The sequence below is a fragment of the Mytilus galloprovincialis genome, chromosome 8, assembly GCF_965363235.1.
Source record: "Mytilus galloprovincialis chromosome 8, xbMytGall1.hap1.1, whole genome shotgun sequence".
Lineage (NCBI taxonomy): Eukaryota > Metazoa > Mollusca > Bivalvia > Mytilida > Mytilidae > Mytilus > Mytilus galloprovincialis.
The window spans coordinates 17,842,661-17,864,998 of NC_134845.1; the positions used below are offsets into that span (position 1 = coordinate 17,842,661).

Sequence of the window (22,338 nt, forward strand, 5' to 3'; positions counted from 1 at the left end):
ATGATGGGATATTTTCAAACTATATAGTATAGTTAAAACTAACAACTACACTGCATACGTTATCATTGCCTATTTGCCTCTTTTTTCTTTTTTATATTCAGAACAAAATACATTACCATTACTCTTTCCCTTTTTGATATTTTCACAGATTGAGAAATGGAAAGGCTTTACTTAAACATGCTGGGTGTAACTAAACTCTGTACAAACATAACATCCTTTCATAACTTGGTAAACACCAATTTTATAGATTTGAGCATTATCTGTTGAGCAGAGCCTATATAACGATTAAAATCTAGAAGTAACCAGTCAAATATCTCATGGTTTTCTAATATAAAACTGGATAATGACCCATGTTTCTGCAAAAAACTTGGCTAGAAATGAGAAATAGCTATTCTAAAGATACAGAAAAATTCAACACCCATTTTAATTCAAATTTGCTTCCGGTTATGAAAAGTTCTTAAGTATTAAAAATTTTAACAGCAGAACCAAATTTAGACTGAGGATTGAAATATTTTACTTCCATGGACTGAGTAACCACAGTTTGAGAATAGAAACTGGGAGACATGAAAGAAAACTAAATACAATCTCAGAATAACTTGAACCTCTGTCCAGATGTGTTTTAAAGGCTCTGTTTAAGAGTGCCTCCTATACAGCTCACCAAAAATGTTATTTCAAAGCTTTCAAATCTGAGAAACTTGAACTTAGAAAATCTCTTTGTCTGTTGTTATTGTTGATTTGTATTGATTTACAGGCCCGTAGCCAGGAATTTCCCAGGGGGGGTTCGTTGGACTCATGAACTCGACTTTAACAGTCACAATTTGAACAAAACGTTGACTTTAACAGTGCTTATTTGATTTCAAAGGGGGGTTCGTCCGAACCCCCCGAACCCCCCCCCCCCCTGGCTACGGGTATGATTTATATGCTCTCTCTATATATATATAGAGACGGCCCAGTGGCGGATCCCGCAGATTTTTTTTATAAAAAGGGGGACAATGATTTCCTATGAGGGGGCCTGCTCTAGTCATGCTTCAGTGATTGCCTAGACAATAGAAAAAATCCGAGAAAAGGAGGGGCACGAGCCCCCTGAAAACCCCTCTTAATCCGCCTCTGGACCAATCTCCCACAAAGATTGCGGAGGAGAGGACGATAACTCTGTCTGTATGGGAGATTGCCTCTGGACCCGTTATAAATACATAAAAATAAAGATATTAGGTTTGATTTATTATCGCAATTTTAAATTTGTCAAAGACTTCTCCAAATTGGAATCCACTATAATTTCATAAAAAAATGGGCAGAAATACATTCTCATAATAAATTGATTGTATAAACAAAAGTGATCAAAAGTATGTTGGTACGAATATAAATATCATCGTGACTTTCAAATTTTGATCAATTTTGAAATACTCTTGAACTTTCTGGAATCCCACAAATTATTTTTAGAACATGTTCTATTTTAAGATATATGGGGGAACATTTCAAAAGATAATTTTCCTTGGTTATTGCATTTTCTTACCTCTCCGGTGGATCAACGTAATACAAAGATTTGATTAAAATTTCTTTACAGTAATAAAAGAAGACAAAAATGAAATTTGAAATATCACCTGTATATGTTAATTCATTATTCGGTAACATCCAACTTTCGAACAACCCCTTAAAAGTGAAAACGAGGCTAAGCGGAACTGACGTAATCATGAATGTCAATAAATAGAAGGAAATCTCCAACTCTGCATATTCATCGTAAGACATTTAGTCAAATTGTAAAAAAGAACAGTTTTCAATCAAAATGGAACTTCCTGGACTTGGAGAAAGTTGTCAAGCAACATCATGCAAACAGCTTGGTAAGTTATACAACTGAAAAGGTTCTATATTGAACATATGTATGAGTTTTACTGTAACGAAGAAAAAAAGGGGGATGGAGATAGAAAAGGATATAATGACATAGATACAAAAAGTACACGAGTGTTGGTTCTAGGCTTTATTTCATTTATTGCACAATCTCGAATAAACTAAATATATCATGCTGCCAAATTTCCGCTGTACGAGGTCACAAAAATCGTTTTGAAAATGATTGTTTTTTTGACACAATGACATCATACACCTTAATTATGGTGTAACACCACTAATTCGGGCCAGGCCAGAAAGCACATACCAGAAAATAGTACATATTTAACACAAAATAGTTCCTACGCATGAGTGTAACTTTCAAAATATGTAGAATATTTAGGTATTTTTGGTTGAAGGACTGGTGATCATTGTAGAACACTTTTGGACTTTAAATTTTGAATATTAAAAAAAACTGCACCAAATTTTAAAAAGAGGGTACATTTTGTCTGTTTGTCAGATCCGAAGTACATTGTACCTGTTTTGGTACATCCAAAGTTCTGGGAACCAGTTCTTTTTTATATGCCATTAAAGGTATGTTGATTTTTTCAGTACAAGACAGGTCATAAAGTGTTGCTTTGACATGCAATGATTGCCACTTTATTTGAACTTAAAATAAAAGAGGTGTGCCTGCTTGAAACGGAGGAATTTAACATAGAAAGCATTGGGACCATGAATTAGTGGTGTACTTCCTTATCGCTATTTGTCCGCCATTACTGGATATTACACAGGTTCTCGTAAAATTTTGACGTCATAAAACAAAATATCTGACGCAACAATGGAGAAGTGATTGTTGTTTTCGTCAAAAGTTTAAGCGGCCGGGTCAGCTGGGATTAGCGATAAGGTGTATTGTCACAAGTCTGTAAATTTACATACTCTTTCATAAGGGTGGTAATGTCCTTTACTGTCAGTCGTCAAAAGGTCTTTTTTCGGCTACCGTTAGCGTGAAATTGGTTAACATTTTACAGTGATTCGTCAAATTCAGCTAATTTTTTTATCATCTAAAAGAAATTGTACATTTTATCTTCATGCACTAAAAATTACCATTAATGTCATTTGGCAAGAATTTTTACCATTATTCGTCATGAAGGTACCCCCATTACTACCCTCTTTCATGGGACAAGGAATTTGCATACATGACACATACATATATAAAAGCGAATTCTGAGGCTTAATTGAAAATGTTCTTAAATTATTGAATACCTTTATACTGAAAAAAAGAAAAAGTGATATACTGAATTTTCTAAAAATTCATGCAGTATACATGAAACACCATATAAAATAAAGTTTTCAGGTAATGTCTATTGGTTCTCAGGTTTAAATTCAGTTTTGGGGAATTATCAGACAGTCATGGGACAGTGATATACAAAATGTATGTATTTGTGTACAAAGCAATAAACTTAAAGTTAAACAAATAACAACAATTGAATTACAGCCTCCTGACTGGGACACATACAAAGTTACAAACATTGTTGCTGGTGTGCCAGTCCAACAGAAGTACAAACTAACAAATCTAACGCTCAGTTTTAAGATATTGATGAAAAAAATGCCTACCAATGTTTAAAGAGCATCAATGGATGGAGCATGGCATTAAAGTATTATTTCTTTAAAATATAATATATTTTCTCTATTACAGATTTTCTTCCTATGAAATGTGATGCCTGTGGAAAGATATTTTGGTAAGGATTAACAAATAAAAGTTTATATCATATCAAAACAAATGAGCAAGACCAAAATGTAATCATGTTTTTATAATCGGAAAATGTTTCACATCCAATTCATAACTTCATAACCAAATATAGAAAATTGTTTCATATTGTGCCAATATGATTGTAGTCGAACAAGAAATGATCCCACAATACTTATTTGGGATAATTGAGTAATTCATTGTATATGAACATTGAGTGGAAACCAAATTTTTTGTCTTATTGTCTGTTTATGTTGATGTAAGGAATGTGTAATGTATCTCCTAAAGGATCAGGATAAGGACTACATTCCTCTTCAAATCAGATTCCAATTATGAACCTCAAAAATCATTACATATTTGGAATATTTCAACAGAAAATATAATTATATTTAACTTAATTATATGACCGCAAAAAAATTTGCGTCCTCCTTATAATACTTGTAAATAATGTATAAAGAAATGTCAGGTTTTGGACTTATTGTAAAAAAATGGGGGTGGTAGTAGTTTTCAATTAATTTTTTTCCAAATTTCTCAAATTCCAATTTTTTCAAAAGTTTGAAGAAGAAATTTTTAATTGCACAATATTGCATAATAGATTTGTAAGATCTTGACATTTGTTTTGTGTCAGAAACTCATATATTGTCAAGAATTTGATCACAATCCAAATTCAGAGCTGAATGTTGTGTCCATACTGTTCAGAGTTTGACCTCTGCGGGCGTATAAAGCTGCGCCCTGCAGAGCACCTGGTTTTCTATTATGAGAGTAAAAATAAACAAAGACACCAAATGATGTATCATATGAACATTAATTCTACATGTAATCCACAAACATGTAGATTTATGAACAGAAATTAAACCCAAACAATCATTTGTACATCTAGAATTCACTAATTTTTCCAATTTATATATTTCAGTCGAGACCACATTCATTATAGTACACACGAATGTCCAGAATCATATAAAAAGGTAAGATTATAAAGTAACTACATTTGGGTATTAACTTGAAAAAAATTGAAACTTGCCTCTTTATATGAGAACTGATATCTATACTATTAAATGAGAAGACCTAATTATTTTGTGTGTTGATTCTCTCCCTTCCACAATAAATTCATCATCATGCCTTTGTGTTTATATGTACCATGTATAATCGCATTTGTAATCCTACCTTATGATCATTCTGTTTGGTTTATTTTGTGAGGAAAAAAAAAAAGGCATCCGGAATTATTCCGGATACTGTTTCCATCATTGGAAGAACTTTATGTCATAGACAAGACTTCAGGACTGTTAAAAATTACACATAATTTTCATAGGTACTTGGGGGACAGGACAATTACTTATCTTTTTCTGTATATATATACATGTATATATATATATACTATGAACAATATTCACACATATATTAAAATAAAGTATACATTGTAATTGATTTTTACTATCAATTCCAAGTTTACTTATAAAAATATCATATTGACCTAAGAGATAGAGTGTTGGGTTCTGCAGCTATATATGGCCTTTTACTTTTAATGAAACTGAGATTTTATCTAACCTATTTGATTTCAATATGTATATAATTTGAAATAATATATTACAGGATAATCAGGTCCCTGTGTGTCCACTTTGTAACAGTCCTATAGCAGTAAAGAAAGGAGAACTACCAGATGTGATAGTAGGCAGACATATAGACAATGATTGTCAGTCAGATCTAGCAAAGAAAAGAAGAAAGGTGAGGACAAAATGGCAGTTAGACTTAGAGTTCTAAACATTTAATTTTAAGCAAAGATTGAAATAAAAGGAAATACTCAATGAAACTTGTATTACAAATATCTTCCACTTTTGATATAATATATTGAAGATATTTTACTTAATTTCATTAAAAATTTCCAAACTTTTCAAAGTATAAATGTTTGATGTCAGTCATATAATTATGCAATCAGTAGTGATATCATATACAATTGATACATTATAATTACAATTATGTTTTTTTGTAAGTTATTTCTTTTAAAAAAGATTGTAGACATAGAATTACACATAGATTACTGTAGTTGATTTGTATTCATTGTAATAATTATGTTATTAATAGCATAATGTTTTTTCTTCAGATTTACACAAACAGATGCTCATTTAAAGGCTGCAAACATAAAGAGGTATGTTAGGATATTATTAAATAGAAAGCTATCTCCTCTGTAATGTCATGTTGGTCGTCAATGATACAGTTGACGAGAAGTATGTTATTTATTTTAGCCTGTGTTACTATGTCATTTATTAATATATCTCTATTATGTAAAATGTTCTGTACGGTAAAGGAAATTGTTTTTATAAATTTTGTAATTAAGCAGACTCACATATAACATTGGGATTCTAAAATTTCTTCAATGACTCTTTCATGGCTCATGTTGTTTTATAAATTTACTATTTTCAGGCTTAATTGCCAAAAAAGAAAAGAATTCTCCTACTGGTGTAATAAAAAAAGATACATTTCCATTTTGCACAAACCTCTGAGATCTCAATGTCACTTGTATCGTGGATTTTATCATAATTCTAAAATTAATTTTGGCTTTTCCAGAAACAAGAGCTACTAATTTAAGATGGATGCTTTTTATACGATCGCAAAAATTTTTAATTTTTCGTCGTATATTGCTATCACGTTGGCGTTGTCGTCCTGCGTCGTCGTCGTCGTCCGAATACTTTTAGTTTTCGCACTCTAACTTTAGTAAAAGTGAATAGAAATCTATGAAATTTTAACACAAGGTTTAAAACCACAAAAGGAAGGTTGGGATTGATTTTGGGAGTTTTGGTCCCAAATTTTAGGAATTAGGGGCCAAAAAGGGCCCAAATAAGCATTTTCTTGGTTTTCGCACTATAACTTTAGTTTAAGTAAATAGAAATCTATGAAATTTTGACACAAGGTTTATGACCACAAAAGGAAGGTTGGGATTGATTTTGGGAGTTTTAGTTCAAACAGTTTAGGAATTAGGTGCCAAAAAAGGGCCCAAATAAGCATTATTCTTGGTTTTCGCACAATAACTTTAGTATAAGTAAATAGAAATCAATGAAATTTAAACACAAGGTTATGACCACAAAAGGAAGGTTGGGATTGATTTTGGGAGTTGAGGTCTGAACAGTTTAGGAATTAGGGGCCAAAAAGGGGCCCAAGTAAGCATTATTCTTGGTTTTCGCACCATAACTTTAGTATAAGTAAATAGAAATCTTTGAAATTTAAACACAAGGTTTATGACCATAAAAGGAAGGTTGGGTTTGATTTTGGGAGTTTTGGTCCCAACAGGTTTTTAGGAAAAAGGGGCCCAAAGGGTCCAAAATTGAACTTTGTTTGATTTCATCAAAAATTGAATAATTGGGGTTCTTTGATATGCCAAATCTAACTGTGTATGTAGATTCTTAATTTTTGGTCCCGTTTTCCAATTGGTCTACATTAAGGTCCAAAGGGTCCAAAATTAAACTTAGTTTGATTTTAACAAAAATTAAATCCTTGGGGTTCTTTGATATGTTGAATCTAAAAATGTACTTAGATTTTTGATTATTGGCCCAATTTTCAAGTTGGTCCAAATCGGGGTCCAAAATTAAACTTTGTTTGATTTCATCAAAAATTGAATAATTGGGGTTCTTTGATATGCCAAATCTAACTGTGTATGTAGATTCTTAATTTTTAGTCCCGTTTTCAAATTGGTCTACGTTAAATATCAAAGGGTCCAAAATTAAACTAAGTTTGATTTTAATAAAAATTGAATTCTTTGGCTTTTTTGATATGCTGAATTTAATCATGTACTTAGATTTTTGATTATGGGCCCAGTTTTCAAGTTAGTTCAAATCAGGATCCAAAATTATTATATTAAGTATTGTGCAATAGCAAGAAATTTTCAATTGCACAGTATTCAGCAATAGCAAGAAATCTTCAATTGCACAGTATTGTGCAATAGCAAAAAATGTTCAATTGCACAGTATTGTGCAATAGCAAGAAATCTTCAATTGCACAGTATTGTGCAATAGCAAATATTTTCAATTGCACAGTATTGCGCAATAGCAAGAAATATCTAATTGCACAATATTGTGCAATAGCAATAAATTTTCAATTGATTGGAGTTATCTTTCTTTGTCCAGAATAGTAGTTGAATCAACTTAAATCATTGTTTTATACAATGCACAATGTATATTCACTTTTACTACCAACTGATAAATTAAAACACTCTTTACCATTCAGTGATAACAAGCACTTTTTGTTACATTTTAATATTTTATGATGTATTTAAATGAGTAGTTATTGTTGCAAACTCCAGTAGAAATTTGAATTGAGATCAGTTTTGAAAAAAGGGAAAGGGGGATGTGAAAAAAAAATGGTGGGGGGGGGTTTAATTTTTCTCATTTCAGATTTCATAAATAAAAAGAAAATTTCTTCAAACATTTTGTTGAGAGGATTAATATTCAACAGCATAGTGATTGCTCAAAGACAAAAAAATTATTTTAAGTTCATTAGACCACATTCAATCTGTGTCCAAAACCTATGCTGTGTCAACTATTTAATCACAATCCAAATTTAGAGCTGAATCCAGCTTGAATGTTGTGTCCATACTTGCCCCAACCGTTCAGGGTTCAACCTATGCGGTCGTATAAAGCTGCGCCCTGCGGAGCATCTGGTTTTCTTTATCATTTCATCTATGCCTTAACTTATTTTGAATTGTCATTTGGTTTATTGCCTGACTTGACCTGGTCTATTTGAAATTAATGCTATGAAACAAAAAAAGATATAATTTTGTACATTTTCACATTTTCTTTTTTAATCATCTTTTTCAGTTAATTCCAGTTAACTGTGATAAATGTCACCAGAATTTCTGTCTAAAACACAGACATGAACTTGATCATCAGTGTAAAGGATTTGAAGATACTGGGCGAGGAGTGTCAAGGGCAGCGTAAGTAAATTCATTTTGATTTGAAGTAGGAATTTCAACCTGATATTCCAGTGATTAGTTACTCTGAATTGATCCAGTCTCAGCCCTAATCTTAGCGGAAAAACAATGTTTTGCTATATGTTCTAACACATAGAAGCTTAAGTCAACGGTCATTGAGTCTGTTATAAATTAAAAGCAAAATGCTGCTTATCTGATTTTTATGCCCCAGTAGAGGGGCATTATGTTTTCTGGTCTGTGCGTCCGTTCGTCCGTTCGTTCGTCCGTTCGTTCGTCCGTCTGTCCCGCTTCAGGTTAAAGTTTTTGGTCGAGGTAGTTTTTGATGAAGTTGAAGTCCAATCGACTTCAAACTTGGTACACATGTTACCTATGATATGATCTTTCTAATTTTAATGCCAAATTAGAGATTTTACCCCAATTTCACGGTCCACTGAACATAGAAAATGAAAGTGCATGTTTCAGGTTAAAGTTTTTCAGGTTAAAGTTTTTGGTCAAGGTAGTTTTTGATGAAGTTGAAGTCCAATCAACTTGAAACTTAGTACACATGTTCCTTATGATATGATCTTTCTAATTTTAAAGCCAAATTAAAGTTTTGACCCCAATTTCACGGTCCACTGAACATAGAAAATGAAAGTGCATGTTTCAGGTTAAAGTTTTTCAGGTTAAAGTTTTTGGTCAAGGTAGTTTTTGATGAAGTTGAAGTCCAATCAACTTGAAACTTAGTACACATGTTCCTTATGATATGATCTTTCTAATTTTAAAGCCAAATTAAACTTTTGACCCCAATTTCACGGTCCACTGAACATAGAAAATGAAAGTGCATGTTTCAGGTTAAAGTTTTTCAGGTTAAAGTTTTTGGTCAAGGTAGTTTTTGATGAAGTTGAAGTCCAATCAACTTGAAACTTAGTACACATGTTCCTTATGATATGATCTTTCTAATTTTAAAGCCAAATTAAACTTTTGACCCCAATTTCACGGTCCACTGAACATAGAAAATGAAAGTGCATGTTTCAGGTTAAAGTTTTTGGTCAAGGTAGTTTTTAGTGGAAGAAGACGTCAAGTCTTCTGAAGACTTAAGGGGCCGACCATTTGCATTGAGTCTCCGTATGCCGCATTCATTTCGTGTATTACAATTTCAAAACAACTTAGATTCCTGACACCGATTTTTACACATGATTAGGCATCTGAATCATTTAATTTGTAAATTATGATTGTAAAACAATCACTATCGTAAATATGACCCTTTTATTTATGTAAATTATTAGATTTCATCTCATCCACATGAACGTTATTTGTTTACTTGTAACAGGATGTTTTAACTGTAGATATTTGTATTACGCATGCGTGAATTTGGTATCGGGACAACTCGCCCTGTTTTGAAGTTCGCCCTTGAAGTTACGAATTTGCAATCCTGCATACAAGAAGATTTTGTTCTTATAAAAATAAAAGGATATATAAAGTGTTGTCTTTATTCATGGTTTTCCTTTGTCATGTGAATTAGATGCCCTTCGTAACATACATGTGAACCTTCCGTTAAGGCAAGGATTTGTATAGTAAGAAGGATTGGAATCTCGCGGTTTATCGTAATCTCTTCCGCGGCGAGACTTCGGTACTCGCCACTATTACTACTACTACTACTCGTCACTTACGATATCGGAACGTGATTTTTTGTACACGTGCATCGAGTTGTGTTCTTATTTTTGTCACGTATAGACAATGTTGTAATGGTTAAGGACATTATTCATTCTTAAACGTAATAATTATTGATTTTCACTCAAGTTTCAATTGACGAAAAAGCATAATTTAACTGTTTTATTTGATGGACATTGTAATGCAATGTGTATAACGGGACTATAACGGCAGTTGACAATGTGTTTGTATGTTAACTTCTATAAATTTTTATTTTCAGTCAATTGTCAAAGAAATTTAAAAAAATCTTATTCTTGTAAATTATGTCATTATAGTTATATGCGAATTTGCATCTTCGGAAACTCTTTCAATCTCGGGAAACAGGTGCAAAACATTTTTTGTGGCAAAAAAGAACTGACAACACATTTCAGGACGAATTACTGCATTACGTTTTATATACATAGTGGCTAGTCATTATCATAAGTTTGGAACAAGTACTGTTAAACCCTATAAAACTGCCTCTGCATGTTACTGTAGCTGGTTTCAATCATCATAAACATATATAGGCATAAAAGAAACGTTAGCCAATGTGTTATAAATTATCAATGCAAGCAAAATTTTTTAATTGTACTAATAACATTACATCTTTAAATGCACTTTTGTTTCTTATTAGAGTACTTTCATCAACTTGTGCATGAATTTGATAGGGCAATTTTATAGTGTCAGCTCTCTGTCATACATGTCATACATGTATAACGGCCTCTCAAGTAGTCAGTCATGGAATTATTCCTGGTTATGTATTATTCACGTATAATACAGAAATTAACTTGAAAAGAGCGACTTGTCATATATCAAAGAAGACTATCCTTTTCTGATTGTACATTGGTACACTTTCATATGAGGTACGCAACAGCAGTTTACATCAATTTTTAAAACAAAAGTAATACTTTTCTGTTTGTAACTTTCATGCTTGGTAGGTCTAAACTGTAGTGTCTATAGATATTTATCAATAAATGTCTTTGTAAACATAACTAAAATGTTTCTTGTCTAACAGAAGATACTTTTTGTACAATTTATCCTTGTATTGACTTTATAGCGCACAGTTACTAATATGCATGTATAACACTGACTTTTGTCTATCAAGGAAAGATTGAATAATTGCTTACCGGTACTTCAACATCATTTGAACTTTGGTGAACTGAGCTGTCTCATTCGATTGACAATCATACCACATCTCTTTACTCTTAGGTCTTAACTTCAAATTTGGTATAAAAACTATTTTTACAATAAATGTCTTTGTTAAGACGTACATGATAACTATAAAATGGTTATTGTCTAACAGAAGATACTTTTTGTACAATTTTGCCTTGTACATGTATTGATTTTATAGCTCATAATTACGAATATACTGTATAATACATGTAAAACAATTTTTGTCTATCAAGATAAGAAATAACAATAGATTGAATAATTGCTTACATCAACATCATTTGTTTCTTTGGTGAACTGAGCGGTCTCATTCCATTGGCAATCATACCACATCCCGCATCTCTTAACTCTTATGTCTTAACTTCAAATTTGGTATAAAAACAATTTTTTGTGCATGTATTATGTATGGGCTGTTGGTTTCATGTGATAATATTTATCGACCTGCTATGCTGCATGGGTTTTGTTGATGGTGATTGACATACATTCATCGATTCAATCATTGTACATGTAGACTACTAGTTTTTAAAATCTTCATTTGATATTGAATGGATAGTTGTCTCATTTCAATCATATCCCATGTCTCCTTGCTTATTTTACTACACATACATGTACATCGTCAATATACACTCAACACCAAGCAGATTTGAAGTATTAAATGAATCTGGCATGTAATGGAATTTAAAAGAAGATGTTCAATGATTTATTTTTATATTAAAATATAGAAATAATCCATTTTAACCCAGGTATCACATGATCATCTATCAAGTCACTATCAAAGTTCCCTACACACAAAGCGTAGCTTTCAAGTTTAGGTAGAAGAGATTAAATGTTAATGATCCAATGAAACATTGTTGGTATATCCTCCATAAATGATATTATTCAGAGGAACGTTCTGGTCAAAAGTGGCATTCAGTTGTACACTAGTATTTCTATTTCTATTTGAAGGCATGCCATATATATCATGTATATATGTTAGTCCACATGATAAGTGCATGAATGGCCAACTGCTGTTTGCACACAACTGCTTAGACTTTTTTGGGGACTTGAATCCTTGTGCCTAGACTTTTCTTCTTAACATTCACCAGTTTGAGCATTTTGGAAAATACTGAAAAAAAGGTGTAATATAGTTACATGTGGCAATAATAATACAATATCATATGGCTTAAACAATTCCAATATCAAATATGTCGTTAACAATAGCAATACTACCTCAAGATCTCTGCTCGAATAATTATATTTGCAAAATTTATGTTAGATTTCTATGGGTTTATGCAAATTCAGATATAATTTATATTTGTAGCAATGTTTCTATTGTTTTAAAATAAAATATTTTGCAATATTGTAGGATCAAAAGATGTTGCAAACAAACAAAAAATCAAAAATAACAATAAAAGGAATAAATGTTAGATAACAGAATATCCTTTATATATTATAATATAAAACTCTAACTGGACTTGACTGAAGTATAGTTTAGAGCAGTTCGGTCTAGAAAAGATAAAGCTCAGGTACATTTGTAATGCACAGGTTTAAAAAAATTATGATGTCTTGCTATTTTAATTATTTGCTTTGACGCCGTTGCAGGAAAGAATCTTGCAAGGCTATTTTGATTTTTGCTTTGACACCGTTGCAGGAAAACATCTTTCATTGCATTGTTGGATTTAAAGTTGTTGCAGGAAAACATTATTTAGCCTAGCAAAATGCCATAATTAACAGGCATAATAATTAATTGGACTTAAATTTGTAATGCATGTGATATGTGGTATAAACAGATAGAGAAGAAGGGAGTCCATAATAATAACATGCATAATAAAAGGGGGGCAGTGATTTATAATGAAGACCAAAACAGCACTACCCATACATGTACATCATTAAAGGCATTAAAGGCATTAAAGTAGATGAGCTGTGTTGGTGTATTATTATTTTGATGTCAGTAAAAATGTACATTCATTTGTACACAATGTACGTTCACAATACCATGATGCTGGTAAACACTGGGCTGAACATTTGAAAATATTACCATCCATGCATTGTCCCTTTCCACATCGGCAAAGGCAAATCTATGGAGTTTTCTATGGAACATGGCTAGTTAAAATTGATGTAAAACTATTTCAAAACACATGGTTTAACGATTTCATTTCGGTATAAACAGGAAGGAAGTATCAGATTATTATGACAGCTGGATCCCCTCCCAATTTAGGCCTGGTAAATTGCGATTCATCTGAGAACCACATTGATGTTTAAAGACAGAAAAGTATCACAATTCCCTTATTTAGCGGTTTGAGCTTTCTTCAATACACTTTATCACCAATGTTTTACGTTTGTAAACATGTTTGAACATTAATCTAGGCCAATTGAAGAACTTTATTCATTTTTCCCAAGCCACCCCCATTTTCGCTCAAGAACGCCGTTTTTGTTGTAATCAACTCAAAGAAACGTAAAAAAATAGGAAAACTAATGCATCAATCACTACGAAATTTACTCAATACATGAAGAAATCATATATCTATCAGAAAATATAAATTTTATCACTCATCTCCGTTTTTTGAGGAAGGAGTATAAAAATAGAAAATGATGATAGGACCGCCCAATAGGCGGGATAGGGTGAGGTCACTTCGGTCAATATGCAAATTAATTCTATGGAGCCGTGTATTCTTACTACGATCGTAAAAGTTATTCATAACACCAGAACCATTTTAAACTTCTTATTTCAAGCATAATATTTGATAAATATAGATTGTAGATACTTACATATCGATGTCTATTTGTTTAGGTGATGCAAATGTCAGCCATTAATCAGAGCTAGTTTAGCATTTTCCAGATGCATCACGGTAAATCTCACAAAATCTCGCGCCGCAGAAGATATTATACTACAGTCTATGCAAAAGCCCACGAGATTCCAATCCTTCTTACTATACAAATCCTTGGTTAAGGAGAAAAAACTCCCGTGTATGAAATTTTTCAGACGCCATATTTGATCATTTCTTACTACTGTACGGGTGTAATTGACACCTGTGTTAAATTTTACCTGAACATCAAAGAAGATGTATAATTATATGGCTTCACTTGACAGCTTGGGTGTCAAACATACTGGTAATCAACGATGTTTACCTCCGGCTAACTGCCGTTGTGTTATCAAAACGATGTGTATTGGGAATATTGAAATACTTTTTTGTTACTTCCCTTTGTTTTATCCTGTTTTCAGTTATTTTGCTTTTAAAAATGTAAATTGTAAAAAGACTATAAATGATTAATATTTTAATCAAATAATCATAAAAGGATGTTGATTAAATGAATTTAAATGATTTTGGACAAATAAAAAAATTAAAATTTATAAATTATTTTAGCAATCTAGACCTCCTTTCAAGGATTAAATTGAAGTTTATATGATAAATTTGTTGACAACTGATTAGAAGTTTACATATACAATATGTGCAACTAGACTAATAAAAGGTCTAGTAGTTAGATTAATTCCTAGTAAAATCTTGAAATTTAAATTTGTAAATGTTAGTACATATTAGATTTTATTGTGTAAGCTAAGAAATAGCAAGACATTTTACACTGTTTTTAAGTCTTTTTTAATAAGCTTTCTACAAATATGACTTTCATAATGCTTAAAATCCATGCAGTACTAGTGTTAGTGTATGCTATTTTTTTAATTAATTTACGATGTTGCAAATATACATGTGGAGCTTATTTCTTTCTTATTTGTCTATACATTTACAAATGATAAGGAGATGGAGACATGAACAAAAATATATACAGATAAGATATGTAAATATAATGATTCATTTGCAAGCAGTGAACAATCATTTGTCAAAAACAAAACAAAACAAAACAAGAAACAGATTCTTCTTATTATTTTATAGAGAGGCAATAAGGGAACTATAAACATTACAATTTGATGGAAATTTGAAGAAAAAACACAATTTCTACATCATTTGGTTACATTTACGACAAAATTTATGTCAATAAAAAAACATGATGTTTTGACCATTCAGTACTTAATAGATGCATAGTTCTTGGGGAAAAGTTTCATCAAATAATATGAATATAAATGACTTTTTTTGTGCTCATTTTTTACAGTGGGTTGTGATGATCTTCCAGTGAGGTTACCCTCATTTGGGGTGTTGTTCCCAACCTGTTAAAGGTCCATCCAGATCTGCATAATTCAAAATTGGAAATTTCAACAAGCATCTAATATTCTTAATTTGGAAAATAAACCCTTGTCTGCTAGCTTCATGTATATTTTTTCTACCGATTTAATATATAACTAGAATCATGCAACCAGACTTAAGGAAAAGGCATGTAAGTTCATCATACAAATATGACACTTTTTCTAGACAATCCAGATCTTGCAAAATACGTCGCTAAAAATTGTAACCTTTAAAATTGTTGTTGTGCAGAAAAAAACCCATATGGGAACTTTCAAAAGTTGGCAGGTATGTAACAAGTCTTGCTATTTTAATGCTCCATTTATGGGCATTATGTTTTCTAGTCTGTCCATCCGTCCTGCTTCTGGTTATAAAGTTTATGGTCGAGGTAGTTTTTGATGAAGTTGAAATCCAATCAACTTGAAACTTAGTACACATGTGTTCCTCTTGATATGATCTTCTTAATTACTGCCAAATTAAAGATTTTACCTAATTTTCATAGTCAACTGAACATAGAAAATGATTGTACGGATGGGAAATCCATGTACTTATGACCTTTTCTTGTTTGAAGAAAAAAAAATACATTTTAAAGATAATGGAACAAAGCAGCCTGGGTAAGTGGGGCTGCTTTTATGGTAATTCAAGTTACCTTTTATTCACCTTCTTCCACTTCAGAGCTATCAGCTCTTTGATTGATGAAGTTGAAGTCCAATCAACTTGAAACTTAGTACACATGTTCCCTATGATATTATCTTTCTAATTTTAATGCCTAATTATATTTTTTATCCAATTTCATGGTCCATTGAACATGGAAAATGATAGTGTGAGTGGGGCATCCGTGTACTTTGGACACATTCTTGTTTCATTAATTTCTAGATTTTAAGACAAAATATCACACATTAGAAGAAATTAAACGATGTCTTATATCTGCAATAAATTTGAGACCACCATATATATAGATTAATATACACCAATCGCGAGGCTTTTTTAAAAGGAGTAGGTCCGGTCTGGTAAGGGCCGATTTTGGCCTCAAATTTCAAGTTCATCTAACGAAAGTTATTGGACACTTTTTAAACACTAAAGTGTCCATTTCAATTGATTCGATTAGTTTATGTGAAAGATGTAAACTGATTTAGTCAATAAAAACGCTCTGATTCAAGCTTAAATATGAAAAATCTATCAAATATGCCAAAAAACGTCACTTTTCAGATGGTTTTTGTCAAAAATGAATGTGGCCGCATCTGTGTTCATCCTCAACCTTTATATATGTTTTGTATTATCATCAAATACAACTTACATTTCAATATTATGAATGAACACGAATGCGGCCACTTTCATTTTAGATGGAAACCGTCTAAAAAATGACCAAAATGGTAAAATTTTGAAGATTTCAGTAATTTAGCATGACTTAATGATGCTAAAACGCGATATTTGTGCATTGTGTCGTCAAGAACAGCTCATATTTATGTAGCAGAAGCATTTTACTTTCCAAAATATAGCTTAAAGATTACATTTTCACAATTTTCTAAAACTGCTATATTTTGGGGCCAAAAAGGGTTCTTAGTGAACCTACTCCTTTATGAATGAGTTACACTGGTTGACCTGCAGTCAATCAGAGTAAATAGCATATTCACCAAATCTGTTCTTTTCTTACTGTGACGTTATAACATTTTGAAATTGTGACATTAGAAATTTTCAGAAAAAATGCATAAATTTGAAAGTCGTTCATTACTTAAACTGAGTTACCTGTATATATTTATTTTATTTAGTGCTGCAGCAGTAAACAGAGCCAGTACTTCCAATCAACCAAAAACTTCATCTTCTAACAAACCAAAGTCCAACCAAGGAAAACCTCAGAATACAATGTTAGCTTACATAGGAAAAGATCTAGCAAGGTACAATATGTAAACCAGACTATAACTGCTGACTACTTATATTTAAGCTGTATTGAATCAAGTTTAGAGCTTGCTTTCAATTGCATAAATGTTAGAGAACTGTTCTGATGCATCTTTTGTAAATTTGAGATGCACTGACTATACCAAAATTAACGAAAATAAGAAAAAAAATTAACATTATCCATGTCTTAAAAGTTCTTTACAAAACAAGCTTATGAATCATCTTTTGTATGCAACATCCAGAAGTGGTGCTTGTTATATGTGGTAAAAAAATTCAACTTTATTACAGTGGTTACCACATTAGAATATTGTGATTTTCTAGTCAATTAAAACAGATGTTTAACATTTGAAATAAACATGTATTTTTCTCTGACGTCATTCAACAGTAATTGTTGTCATTGAAGTTGTATAGGAAAATACATAGTATTTACTGTTTAAACATTATATTTTTTCCTATTTTAGAGACAGAAGGGAGAGACAATCACAACCTACAGCTAACAACACTACTAACTCAGTTCAAGGTGGAATGGTAAGTATAAAACAACTCATAAATTCATACCACATAGATATATTTAAACAGCCAATTTTTGAGAATAAGTCAATATTTATTGAATGAATAGTCACACAATTCCTTCAAGGAAAAAAGCACTACCAACTTTGGACAGGTACTTACTCCGTTTTGCTAATTGTCTGCAGTAAGTTATTTAATGTCAAATTGATGTAGTATCTGTAACTGACTGCCCTGTAATAATGTGAATGTATAAAAATAGTTCTTGAATACAAAATTTTTATAAAATAAACTGTTTATTACTGTCATTATTCATAACACTGTTGACTTATTTCCACTATTTTGTATAAAAATGTTCCCTCATTACCTTTGTAGACAGAAGATGAAGCTTTAGCTCACGCCATTCAGATGTCAATGCAGGAATCTCAACCACCTGCTCCACAGAAACCGTAAGTATTAGTCACTACAATATAAATATGTTACTTTATTGCTTTCATCTGTAACCAAGGAGGTATTCTTCCTTATGTCATGGTTAATTTAGAACTTAGTAATTGACTTTTGTTCATTGGAAACTCTTTTTATGCCCCACCTACGATAGTAGAGGGGCATTATGTTTTCTGGTCTGTGCGTCCGTTCGTTCGTCCATCTATGCGTCCGTCTGTGCGTCCGTTCGCTTCAGGTTAAAGTTTTTGGTCAAGGTAGTATTTGATGAAGTTGAAGTCCAATCAACTTCAAACTTAGTACACATGTTCCATATGATATGATATTTCTAATTTTTATTCCAAATTAAAGTTTTTACCCAATTTCACGGTCCACTGAACATAGAAAATGATAGTATGAGTGGGGCATCCGTGTACTATGGACACATTCTTGTTCATACTTCAATGGGTATATTTTTGTATACCCCACATCACCTCATTATCATATGTGTATTAATTTAAACGCATATTATTATTTTTAGCATCCTATCTCTCATGTTTTTATATTTTAATTTTTATAAAATTTGAATGTAACTTGTTTATTTGTAGACTAACCAGAGAGGAAGAAGAAGATTTACTCCTAGCACAAGCCATAGCTGCCAGTCAACAAGAGGCTCAAGCTGCACAGAGGAGACAGGTATGTCAAGTAACACTTTGAAATGATTCAAATAAGCAAAATTATAACCGTTTAATATTTATCATATAATTGAAATTTCCATGACTAAAATTAAGGATTTAATGTTGGCTAAAAGGATGGAAGCATGTAAAGTTTATTTGTATTTCTTGGGCACAATTCTTGTGGTAAATTTTTTCAGCATCTTCTTGTGCCTATTTGCTGATAAAGGCTTAAGCTATATGAAATAAAGAGTTGTTGAAACTATAGTTTTCTATCAGAATATAGAGCAAATTTCATTTAAGAAAATATAGTTTTAAGAGAGTATGAACCAATTTCTTTGAAGAAAGGATAGTTTTCTAACGATATCTATTTCTTTGATAATATGTCAGAAAAATGCATGTTTTATATTCAAAATGATTGTTACGAAACTTTTCTTGTTACCTCCACATGGCTTTAATCAAATGCTATTAAAAATGACAAAACATCAGCTAAATCTTAATGTAATCCTACAAATTTCTAAGTTGGTATGGTGTGATTTTGTCCGTTTGAAGTTTGTATATTTGACATGTCTATTATATCTGGAATGAGCAAGTTTATTGATTTGTTTTTATTTTAATATTCATTTAAGCAGGCATTAACATCGGCAGCATAAGAGAAGAATTGAAGAACTAAACTTTTCTCTTGTAGCAAGAAGCACAACAAAACAAGAGGTCTTGTAGCCTTTCTTGACAAGAGAAAAATTCTCATCAAGCTCAACTAGATTACAGCTCAACGCCAGTTCTGCCCAGCACTTCCAAGATGTATTCTCATGGTGCTGACTTTTAAAGATCTTTCATGTTGTTACATTTGGTGGCAGGAGTTGGGATTAGATACTTTCCTCATGACTGTTAACTTTGCACCCAGTTTAACATCTCTTAATGCTTAAAACTTGTTTACATTATAGTGCTAAGGTGTCATGTTAAACACCTTTATGAATTTTAATGTACAAAAACGGTTGTATTGAAGGTTTTAATTATGTTAAAGTCATGTACTTTTAATGATTTACTTTATCCATTTTACACATGTTTTATTGAAGATTTTTTCACAAAAAGCGAGCTTCAGATAGTTTACAGTAGAATTATATAGAAGTTTATACTCCATCATACAATTAACTGTTTGTAATACAATGAAATCTATATTCATGAATCATGGTCAACTTTATTTTATGTAGGAAAATAATCACAAAAATAGGATGGTCAGAAAGGTCATTGTTTTTGATTGATGATAAAAAAAAATCAGAAAATAAAAAAAAAATGATTTCTTGCTACATAAAAAACATAGGTAAATAACCTGTATATTCCTTCATAAATTGATCTCCCCTTTTTAAAGTGAATAATATTTCTTTTATATTGATTCATTGTTTGATAAAAAATAGTATTTCTTTTATATTGATCCATTGTTTGATAAAAAAAAAAATTATCATTTTAAAAATAAAATCACATTTACATCATCAGTTGAATGAATAGTTTCTAAATAAAATGTGTTCCTCAATGGATTAGCTAATTTCATAAAAATACCGTAATTATTGACCAATCCTGTGTAATCCATCCTGGCAAAAGACTACCATGCTTTTATCTGAAATTTTATATGTCTGTTTATTTATGTAGATTATATTGAAGTGTAATTGGGGAAGGTTTTAAGAATTTTATTCCTAGATAAATTGTATAGATATTTTAAATATGATGATATTGATTATGTTATTAAAAATCTATTAATAAATAATATTTTGTAAATATTCTCGTTTTTGTCTCGCCTTGACAGAGTCAAAGAGCGAGACATAGGTATGCTGTTTCCGGCAAAGGCGGCGGCGTAAACAATGTATTAGTTTGTGGTTAGGTTTAGTTTTGGTGAACCACCATTGGTAGGTCAATCATATTTGATATGCAGTTGTATAAGCATCGGCACATCTCATTTTCATGGAGATTATTTGGCCCTGCCCCCTCAGTCATGGTCTATTGACTTCGAAACTTTTGCTTATTTTACATGTATTAGTTTGTGATTAGGTCAGTTTATGGGGAACCACAAGTGGTAGGTAAATGATATTCGGTATGCAGTTGTATAAGCATTTGCATATCTAATTTCCATGGAGATAATTTGGCTCCGCCACCTTAGTCATGGTCTATTGAATTTTTACAATTTATCATGTATTAGTTTGTGATTAGGTTAGTTCAAGGAGAACCATAAGTAGTAGGCCAATGTGAATTGGTATTCAGTTGTATAAGCATTAGAGCATCTCATTTACATGGAAAATATTTGGTCTCACCCCTCAGTCACAGTCTAATGTCTTTGAAACTTATCTTACTTTACATGTATAAGTTTGTTATTAGATCAGTTTAAGATGAACTGCTAATGTTAAATCAAGGATATTTGGTTTACAAATTTATTTACATTTGCAAGATTTGTTTCCATGGAGATTATATAGCCACATCCCCCTTTTCATGCTTCATTAACTTTGAAACTTTTACATAGTTTACAAGTAAATTTTTGTATTTAGATTTGGGAACAACTTATAATAAGTCAATGGTATTTGGTATGCAGTTGTATTAGCAATGGGTCATCTCATTTACATGGAGATTGTTTAGCCATGTACCTCAGTTATGGTTCATTGACTTTGAATATTTGCACAACTTGTGTAAGATGTTAAAGTATTGCTACAATTGCATAATAAAAATTACAAAAAGGCGAGACATGTCTCTGTGATAACAGTTTATCTTATATTTAACTGTTGATTATTTTACCGAATCTCAAACAAAGTTTTTTGGGTTTGATAGGAATAACCTGTCTTATCATATACCATGTCAGTCACACTCCTAAGTGGCTATACAGATATTGATGAAACTTTACACAGTAAAGTCACTACTTAAGGATGTGCATTTAGGAATAGAATCTTTGTCAAACATGTTCAGAAATTGTTTCATCCTGTAACTTTAAGTTTATGATCTATACTTATAAGTGTGGAAAAGGTATTGGAGATGTGTGTAATGAACAGTATGACAATATAAGAGATTATCAGAATGTTGAACTTTCTTTATCACACCAAGTCTAATTTAAATGTGGAAAATAAAATATGAGAATTATATGCTGTGTATGAGAATGCTTAAAAACTTTGTATAATGAAGAAGTGTTTCATAATTTTTTACTGACGTAATGGTACTTTTAGTGGTCAAATAGTCTGTTATAAGTACTGATTGTTTGCTGAACATTTTAATAGTACCTATAACAGATGGAACAGCAATAAATTATGTTAGTGATAAAAATAAGGAGATGTGGTATGATTGCAAATGAGACAACTTAGTTCTTCAAAGTCATGGTAAGTCATTGCAGTT

General features: G+C 31.5%; 1 protein-coding gene across 3 annotated transcripts; it reads left to right on the forward strand.

Annotated features, from left to right (window-relative positions):
* Nucleotides 1-1,688: 1,688 nt before the first annotated feature.
* Nucleotides 1,689-20,379, forward strand: LOC143085232 (AN1-type zinc finger protein 2A-like). Of its 3 annotated transcripts, none has more exons than XM_076261466.1 (11): nt 1,689-1,838; nt 3,518-3,560; nt 4,482-4,533; nt 5,159-5,290; nt 5,667-5,711; nt 8,374-8,489; nt 17,245-17,370; nt 17,833-17,899; nt 18,254-18,327; nt 18,907-18,994; nt 19,661-20,379. In XM_076261466.1, exons 1-11 carry the CDS (start codon nt 1,784-1,786, stop codon nt 19,700-19,702), a joined length of 840 nt encoding a protein of 279 aa, XP_076117581.1. In that variant the 5' UTR covers nt 1,689-1,783; the 3' UTR covers nt 19,703-20,379. The 3 variants fall into 3 exon arrangements, with proteins under 3 accessions (XP_076117581.1, XP_076117583.1, XP_076117584.1); XM_076261468.1 differs by having other exon boundaries at nt 19,602-20,340; XM_076261469.1 differs by having other exon boundaries at nt 19,605-20,281.
* Nucleotides 20,380-22,338: the final 1,959 nt, after the last annotated feature.